This window comes from Trichechus manatus, unplaced genomic scaffold, assembly GCF_000243295.1.
Source record: "Trichechus manatus latirostris isolate Lorelei unplaced genomic scaffold, TriManLat1.0 scaffold00083, whole genome shotgun sequence".
In the NCBI taxonomy this organism is placed as follows: Eukaryota; Metazoa; Chordata; class Mammalia; order Sirenia; family Trichechidae; genus Trichechus; species Trichechus manatus.
Window position 1 is genome coordinate 12,053,566 of NW_004444019.1, and position 10,075 is coordinate 12,063,640.

At 38.2% G+C, this 10,075-nt stretch overlaps 1 protein-coding gene across 1 annotated transcript in view; it reads left to right on the plus strand.

The window, feature by feature from the left end:
* MTO1 (mitochondrial tRNA translation optimization 1) overlaps positions 1-10,075 on the plus strand; it is a 35,258-nt gene that overhangs the window by 20,849 nt on the left and 4,334 nt on the right. The window contains exons 8-9 of the mRNA XM_023735933.1: positions 4,776-4,894; positions 9,551-9,711. Coding sequence (XP_023591701.1) covers positions 4,776-4,894; positions 9,551-9,711 — 280 coding nt within the window. The remainder of the gene's footprint in view (positions 1-4,775; positions 4,895-9,550; positions 9,712-10,075) is intronic.

The following is a 10,075-nucleotide window of genomic DNA, read 5'->3' on the forward strand; positions in this document are numbered from 1 at the left end:
ACCCCACAACATGTCAACCCTCTAACTTCTCAACCTTTTTTTTTTGGGTGAAAATACACATAGCCAAAGATACACCATTTCAAAAATTTCTACATGCTGAGGTTAAAATATTTTGGTGTCCAAAAGTTTTTTATTAGATTCTTTGTTTATCTCAAAGAGCTAGATTATGGAAGTGTGATCTAGTCTCACCTGGGGAGACTTCTGGGAGCTACAAAGTATAGAAGGGTAGGGAAGGTAAAATGGCTCATCAGGTCATTAGAGGACATCTTTGCTTCCACAGTTCCTCTTTGAGACTAACTGTGCTCCACAATGTTTGCTTTTTGCCCTAATAGCTAAATCTAAGACTCATGGTTGGAATTTATCACAACACTTTTTTTTTTTCTCCTAAATGTAAGTTTCATAGAAAAAGTTTGGAGTATAATTTCTCTGTGGCTCCCATTGAGTTCTTCTGGCTTTCCTAAGATTTAGAGGGCCCGTACCAAGGAACATAGTGATCAGCCTTCTATTCCAGGCATGGAGCAATTAGAGTGGTCTCATCTTGTCCATGAGCTATGGGAAGGAAACCTCCCTGATAAAACAAAGCAAATTCTTTGGACTTACTTGAAGAGTCCCTTCCTGCATTTTCGTTTTTTAGGTCCTTGTCTTCATCATTCCAGTTTCATGGATTCTCAATCTAAGGTCATTAATATAGAGCATTCCCATTTCCCTCAAGAGATACACTCTTAAGAACATTGCATAATTCAAAATTTGCATATTTTGCCAATGATTTTTCCCATTTGAAAAAGGTAAACTAATTAGGGTTGGAGGGGGAGCTCAGAGGGTGTAAATCATTGTAGCTTAGAGGCACATTATGGCAACGTTGATCTTGCAGCTGTGTCTCCAGTGTATTTTTTTCTTTTTTTTTTTTTTTAACCCTCATCATAACCTTGTGATGGTGTTTGTGAACTTAAGGTATACCCATTTTAATGCTGCTTTTTATTTTCTCTAATGTTAATTCCTTAGTGAACAGCCTGGCATATATCCTTGTTTGGTTTCATCATGGTTTTATCTTTTCCAACTTCTCTTCCTGAGTTTTCATTTTTACAGGGATTTCCCAGAACATTAGCACCACTGTTATAGGATGTTAAACAGATTTTTATAGTAAAGAACTAGCATGCTGGTCATTCAAATCAGGGGATCTCATTCACAGAAATGAGGGCCTGATTCACAGATAAGGATGGTGGATATTTTTGTTTACCAGCTAAGTGGCACCAACACATGGCAGTAGTGTAAACATAATTTACAGTTCACTCAGTTCTCCAGCTATTTGTTTAAAAGGAAGAGAGTTCACATTATTTCAAAATTTGCACAAAGAATTTATAACACTATATTTTGTTTTTTTCAAATATTGGACTATTTCAAATTTATATAATTAGAATTTACATTTAAACATGACTACCATGTATTAAAGGTCACAATGGGAGAGGTAAAGTGATCATATTCACACAGTTAAAGTGGTTATCGATGGATAAAAATATGGAAAAGGAGGCTATTGATTTTCTAGTGCTCCCAAACTAATCCCATGTGCAGCCATTTTGTATCAGGTGATGTGTTAAAAAGTAATTTGGTCAAATGCTTTCCCTTTGGATTCAGATAGCTTTTCCTTCAGAAGGAAGTAGACAGAAAATTGGCCAAAATATATTTATTGCGTTTACTGCATGCCACACTCTGTGCTAAGCACTGACAAATTGAACCATACTCTGAATTTTAACAGAAGACGTACATAAATACATCTACACACACATATACACATTTCCTGTCAGGAATACAGGGAAACTCATTGATGTGTTAGGTAGCTCAGAAATTGTCTCCCAGGTTCTGCTAAAATGTGCTAACTTGTCCTTTCTGTGCCAGAGTTCTGTACTCTGAGACTTAGACTTGATTTAAAGCAGGTCTTGAAGTTTAGACCTGCAAACAGCTCAAAACCTTGTAAACAAATTATTATTATTATTATTATTTTTAATGTACTTCAGGTGAAGGCTTACAGAACAAATAGTTTCTCATGAAACAGTAGTACACATATTGTTTTATGACATTGGTTAACAACCCCACAACGTGTCAACCCTCTAACTTCTCAACCTTTTTTTTTTGGTGAAAATACACATAGCTAAAGATACACCATTTCAAACATTTCTACATGCACAGTTCAGTGACATTGACTACGCTCTTCCAATTGTGCTGTTATTCTCACTAAGATGAAGGCTTACAGAACAAAATAGTTTCTCATTTAACAGTTACTACAAATGTTGCCCTATGACAACGGTTAACAATCTCACAACACATCAACAATATCCTTACTCAACCTTGGGTTCCCTATCACCAGCTTCCTTGTCCCCTTCTGCCTTCTGGCCCTTGTCACTGGACTACTGTACCTTGTTAGTCTCATTTGGTTTTACGGGGCTGTCCACTCCCAGGCTGAACAGTGAACCTCGGAGATAACTTCACCACTGAGCTAAAAGGGTGTCTGGGGTCCATAGTAAACAAATTATTTTAAAACTTCAGAGGTAAGTTCAATTGTCAAGGGCTTTGCTTTGAGGTCACCATCCTGCTAGATTCCAAGATTTTTTGGGGGCGTAGGGGAGGGAGGTTGCTAGTCATTAGGAGATGTGTTCCAGTATGTTCTATAATTTCTGAAAAGACAACCATTTCCCATTTGGAGTTTAGGATTATATGGTGCCATTATTGCTTACAGATGAGGTCTCTTTAGTTAGTTGACTTAATTAGTCTACTGGAGTGCAACAAAGTTGACCAGTTACTTATGGTGAAAGAGTTTTTGGACTTTCCTAGACCATGCCATCTGAGGAGAGGTAAGGAGTCAAGCATCTGCAGAGGATAATAATGCTTGACTGTGATAATAGGACTCACTGTAAAGAAGGTCGGCTGGGAGGTCTGGGAAGACTTGGGAGAGCCTTGGATGGGTAGTACTGACATTCTATTGACTAGATAATTAGTTGGTTTTGGGCAGACAGAATTGATCAAAAAAGTAATCTATTAAAAGAGAGAAAGATATTATTACTAAATAGGAATAAAATGAATTAAGGCAGTAAATGGAGAGAAACTGTAGAGGTCTGTGATGCCTTGTGGAGAACCAAACAAAATGAGGAGGAGGAAACTACAGAATGTGTTTTGATCTTGGGGCCACAGGAATGAGGTGAACCAGGAGCAGTGTTGGAACTCAACCAAGCTAAAGTCTCATTGGGCATCTCTCTTAGCTTCCCTGACTTTTAAATAAATTATAATAAAACAACAAATCGACATGTAAATGAAATCAGTAATGATTAATGGAGCAACAAATGGTCTAGTTAGCTTCACCTTAGGAGAGGGTCTGGGATCAAGGATCCAGTTAGGGGTAGGGGTTGGTGATATCAGGAGGGAAGAACCTGAGATTCCTATAAAGGAGTACTGGAACTTCTGAGAGCCCAGGTGGTACGGTGGTTAAAGCGCTCGGCTGCTAACCAAAAGGTCAGTGGTTCAAACCCACCAGAACCCACTAGCCGCTCTGTGGGAGAGAGATGTGGCAGTCTGCTTCTATAAAGATTTACAGCCTCGGAAACCCTGTGAGGCAGTTGTACTCTGTCCTGTAGGGTCACTGTGAGTCCAAATTAACTCAATGGCAGTGGATTTCGGGTTTAGTACTTTTAAAGACTAAACACACCTGGAGTTTCTCACTAATTTGGTCCTGATGAGTGCCAGTGAGTCAAATTACCACAAATCTCAACCTCATCTACCTGTCAGCATTAATGTTGTTGTTAGGTGTCATCAAGTTGCTTCTGACTCACAGTGACCCTGTGTACAACAGAATTGAAACACTGTCCAGTCCTGTGCCATTCTCACAGTTCTTGCTATGCTTGAGCCCATTGTTGCAGCCACTGTATCAGTCCATCCCCTCGAGAGTCTTCTCTCTTTTGCTAACCCTCTACTTTGCCAAGCATGATGTCCTTCTCCAGGGACTGGTCCCTCCTGATAACATGTCCAAACTACGTGAGATGAAGTCTCGCCATCCTTGCATCAGGCGTATTCTCTTGTTGATGCGTATAAATTGCCTGGGAATTTTAATAATTGTCTATTAGCTGCGTATATTGCTCTCCTCTCCCCTTGTTTTGGCCCAGGAGGCTTTTGCCCATCCAGAGCAGGTAGCAGATCTAAAAATTAACTGTCAGAAGTTTCCAAACAGTAAAAATTGAAATGGAGATTATACCAAATTACGAAAAAATATCAGAGTGGAAGAACACATACGAACCCCCATATCATTTCATCAGTATTGCAGAGACTTAAAACGTGCTCACAATGGCCTCTTATTCTTGCTTAGGGAGTTCTGCAAAAGAAAGCAAGAGATCTCCTTCAGCTGGTTCCCAGCATGCAAAAGGACTGTCGTTCACAGGACCCTGTGTGTGAAAAGCACATTCCCTATTCTTAGGAAATGGGATCAAACCCTTGTTATCAGAGGATAATCTGTCCTTACAAGAAGGGGAGTACAAATGGATTCCATCCATGCCACCTTTACCAACAACTTACTTCTAATGATAAGGGAAGGGAGTTGGGGAGAATCATACACTAAATCTTATTGAGGTCTTGAGTTGCAGATACTGCTGTGTTTGCTCACTGTGCTTAGAAAGAATTATTATCTTTTGATGTTATTAATTCTGAGATTTGGTACTATCTCTAAGGAATCTTGTTCTTAGTCTGCTTTATATAACATGGACCCTTATGTTAATGAAACTTTTTTGTGTTTGCAGAGCTCTAGATGTTTTGAAATATGAGGAAGTTGACATGGAGTTATTAGCCAAAGCTGTTCCAGAGCCCTTGAAGAAGTACACTGAATGTAGAGAGCTAGCTGAAAGACTGAAAATAGAAGGTAGAAAATAATTTCTTACTTAGATGCCTATATGTTCTTTTTTCCATTTGTGCAAATTGTAAAAGGACAGCAGATCCATTAGTAGCTGTGTGCCAAGAGGAGCCATTATTACCATGTTGTTGTTGTGTTGTTGTTAGGTGCTGTCGAGTTGGTTCTGACTCATAGCGACTCTATAGGACAGTGTAGAACTGCCCCATAGGGTTCCAAGGGGCGGCTGGTGGATCTGAACTGCCGACCTTTTGTCTAACAGCTGAGCTCTTAACTGGTTAGTATGCCACCAGGCTTCCATTATTACTGTAGGACCAGCATAATCTTAGGCTCAAAGTGTGGTCACCAGACTAGCAACATTGCACCACCTGGGAGTTTGTTAGATTCTCAGGCCCCACTCCAGGCCCACTGAATGAGAATCTGCATTTTAACAAAATCCTAAGGTTATTCGTATGCACATTTCAAGTCTGGGGGGAGTGCTACTATTAAGGTCTCCTTTTTTAAAAAAATTACTTGTTTTTCCCTTGAACTTCCTTTTTACATTCTCCCCATCTAATGTCCTCATAATGAGAAAAATAATATCTTTGGCTTGACAGTATATGGTAATACTCTGCTTTTGACAAATACTTATTTTGTACCAGACAAAGAAATCTAGAGTCTGCCCCCATATGGTGTGCTCTCCTACTCTTGATCAGTTGATTGACCACAGATGTCTTTTGTAGTTTTACTGCTTTTTTGAAAAAAAACTTTTTGTAGTAAAATATACGTAACAGAATTTTCCATTTTAACCATTTTTAAGTGTACAGTTCACTGACATTTATGACATGTACAATGTTGTCCAACCATACCATTGTCTCCAAAACTTCATCATCTCTCCAAACAGAAACTCAATACCCGGTAAGCAATAACTCCCCATTCCTTCCTCCCCCACCCCTGGTAACTTCTATTCTTCTTTGGTCTCTATACATTTGCCTATTCTAGATATTTCATATAAGTGATAAGACCATACAATATTTGTTCTTTTGTGTCTGACTTATTTCACTCAGCACAATGTTTTCAGAGTTCATCTATGTGATAGCATGTATCAGAACTTCATTTTTCTTTATGGCTGAATAATAGTCTATGGTGTGTATATGCCACATTTTGTTTATTCATTCACCTGTTGATGAACACTTGGGTTGTTTCCACCTTTTTGCTGTTGTTAATAATATTACATTAACACTGGTGTACAAGTAAGTATCTGTTTGATAATTGCTTTCAAGTCTTTGAGTATGTACCCAGGAGTGGAATTTCTGGGTCATATGGTAACGTTACGTTTAATTTTTTGTGGAGCTGCCAGACTGTTTTCCATAGTGCTGCACCATTTTACATTCCCACCAGCAGTGCATGAGGGTTCCAATTTCTCCACATCCTCACCAATATTTGTTATTAGCCCCCCCCCTTTTTTTTAAATAGTGGTCATCCTAGTGGGTATGAAGTGGTATCTCATGGTTTTGATTTGCATTTCCCTAATGACTAATGGTGTCAAGTATGTTTTCATGTGCTTTTTAGCTGTCTGGATTTCTTCTTTGAAAAAATGTCTGTTCGAGTCCTTTGCCCATTTTGTAATTAGGTTGTTTGTCTTTTTGTAGTTGAGTTTTAGGAGTTATTTATGTATTCGGGATATTAAACCCTTACCAGATAAATGATTTCAAAATATTTCTCCCATTCTGTACATTGTCTATTTGCTTTCTTGATAATGTCCTTTGATGCACAAATGTTTTTAATTTTGATGAAGTCCAATTTATCTATTTTTCCTTTTGTTGCTCATGCTTTTGGTGTCATAGCTAAGAATCCATCACCAAATCCATTGCCAAACCCCTATGTTTTCTTCTAAGAGTTCGATGGTTTTGGTTCCTACATTTAGGTCGATCCACTATGAGTTAATTTTTGTATATGGTGTGAGCTAGAGAGTCCAACTTTATTCTTTTGCATGTGGGGATTCAGTTTTCCCAGCACCATTTGTTGAAGAGATTATTTTTTCCCTATGGAATGGACTCGGCACCCTTGTCAAAGATCAAGTGGCTATAGGTGTTTGGCTGCAGTGCATTTTTTTAATTGTTGTAAAATATACATAACATAACATTTGCCAATTCAGCATTTTTCAGGTGTACAAGTTAGTGTATCAATTACATTAATCATGTTGTTCAATCACCACCCATAATTGTTGCCAAATTTCCCATCATCATAAATGAAGACTCATTAAACAGTTTTCATTATGAAAATTTTCAAACATAAACAAAAATACAATATATAATATGAGCTTCTGCATTTTGACAGAAGATGTTTCTCCTGGGGTAGAAAATTATGTGGTGAAAAAGGCAGTGGACAAGATGATATGGGGATAAGGGTAGGAGAAATTGGATGATGATGTGCTATTCAAATAGGAAACAACTTTAAGCTCCTTAGGTACTGGCCAAGGTGGTGAGAATGTTGCATTCCTTCTAGGAGTGGCCCTTTTTGTCATTTCCACAGAGGTCTATCACCTTGCTATGCTTTGGGCTGAATAGGAAGACCCAAGTGCTACTTGCCATCCCACTACTCAAGTTTACAAAAGTCTGGCAACGAAAGGAGACAAACCAGAAACTCTAGAATCGTTCTTCCACCAACTAGCTAGTTGTTGTTGTTGTTGTTGTTGTTGCTGGGTGCCGTCAAGTTGGTTCCGACTCATAGTGACCCTACATGCTACAGAACAAAACACCGCCTCGTCCTGCGTCATGCTGACGGTCGTTGTTATGCTTGAGTCCGTTGTTGTAACCACTGTGTCAGTCCATCTCGTTGAGTGTCTTCCTCTTTTACGATGAACCTGTACTTTACCAAGCATGATGTCCTTCCTCAGGGATTGATCCCTCCTGGCAACATGTCCAAAGTATGTAAGATGTAGTCTCGCCATCCTTGCTTCTAAGGACCTTTCTGGTTGTACTTCTTCCAAGACAGATTTGTTCGTTCTTTTGGCAGTCCAGGGTATATTCAATATTCTTCGCCAACACCACAATTGAAAGGCATCAATTCTCCTTCGGTCTTCCTTATTCATTGTCCAGCTTTTGCATGCTAGTAGTGTACTTAAATATAAGAAGTAATATTGACCTTTTATTTCAACATTATTATTTCTCTATTGAGTAAAACTTTCTTTATTGAACATTTAGAGCAGTTAGCACCTGGAAGAGGTGATTATATATTTTAAACTTTGTCTGCAATTTTACTTTTTTCAATAAATCACTAGGTTCAGATTAGAGTAACTAGAACAATTATCTTTAAATTGTTTCTAGGAAACCCTGACTTGTTGGACCATGGAGTAGCTACTGTTTTGACTTGTTCTTTAAAGACTCTGGCATATATAAAGACTTTAGTATATAACTATGGCTTAAAAGAAACTGCACTAGGTTAAAATATAATATAAATCACTATTTGGATTCCCTCACTAGACAACAAGCTGCTTGAGGGCAGAAATCAATGTCAGATTCTTCCTTCTGTCATCTCTTTATTTTGCTATATATATTTTGAGAGATTAAATAAATATACCCTTATTGTATATGTTACCTCCTCGTTTATATTCTGACACTCTAAACAGTCTGTTCATGAGTCATAAAACTGTATTTAAAACAATTACTGAGAGTTAGCATTTATTGAGATGTGCCAGATGTTGTACTGAGCCCTTTAGATGCATTATTTCATTTGATACTTAGAACTTCCCTATGCGGGGTAGGTATTAGCATTATTGTCCTAATTTTACAGATAAGTGGTAGTTTGCCCAAGATCACACAATTAGTGAGTTACAGTGCTGGGATCTGAACCTTGATTGTTGGATTACAAAGCTTGCACACTTCATAACTATTCTTTGTTGCCATAAAGATCCTTAGAAGTCATCCACGCTGGCCCTTGCAACTTCTGGATAAAGAAGCTGAGGCCCAGAAGGATAACGATGTACCCATTGTCAGAGAGTCGTAATTCTTTGGTGGATCCAGGCCCAGAGCTGGGACTTCTTGGCTTCCAGTCAAGTAATGGAAGCAGATGCTACCAAAACCTTAGAGACAACTTCTATTTTCGAACAGGAGAGAATGACCACCTCGATTTGAGTTTTAAAACAGGGTTTTTAAATTTGTTTTGCTAAAAACAGTATGCTTTAGTTAACAAAATAATTGAATTGTCTTTCTAACATCACTTCTGAATAAAACTTTAACTAAAAATAAGTGGTATGTGTTGTCAGCCAAAAATCCCCACTTTAAAAAAATTATAGATTTATACGGACATAATTCAAATAAAAGTTTTCTGGGAGAAATATCCTATTTTGAGGACCCGAAATTCAAACCCACAGTCTATTGAGAGAAATGTTCTGACCAAAATTTGCACAAGAGGAAAAGCAAATTCTTTTAATTTTCCAGATACTTGAAATGAAAAGGCCATTCATTAAACTACCAGGCAAAATGTTGTAATTAATATGCAAGACACTCCCTCTCTTTATCTTAGCCTCAGTCTCCTCATCTATGAAAGGGAACACCTGCCGCACCTATCTCATGGTGTTGAGATGACTGTTGAATGAGATAATGTATGTAAAAGCTCTTTGTAAATTGGAAAAGACTATGTGAATACAAATTGTTTATATAACATAATTTTAATTTTGTTCACCAGCCACTTATGAATCAGCATTGTTCCATCAGCAGCAGGAAATAGAGGAAGTTCAGCGAGATGAAGCTCTCCAGCTCCCAAAAGACTTAGATTATTTGACTCTCAGGGATGTATCTTTGTCCCAGGAAGCTCGTGAGAAACTACACTTCAGTCGCCCACAGACGGTAAGAAAACAGAGGAATAGGAACAGGTTATAACTAAAGAGCCAGTGCTTTAATTTTTTAAACTTGGGGATTAGAATGGTCACGTAACTGATGTTTTATTTCATCATAAAAAAACTTAACCTCATATTTTCATATATCTCTATGTATGGCAGATGTTGGTTTATCTTTTTGAAAGATAATAAAGCTTAGTCTAAATAAATAAGGAGCCCTGGTGGTGCAGTGGTTAAAGCACGTGGCTGAGGTTCAAACCCACCAGCCGCTCTGCTGGAGAAAGATGTGGCAGTCTGCTTTCGTAAAGATTACAGCCTTAAGAACCCTATGGGGCAGTTCTACTCTGTCCTCTAGGGTCGCTATGAGTCAAAAT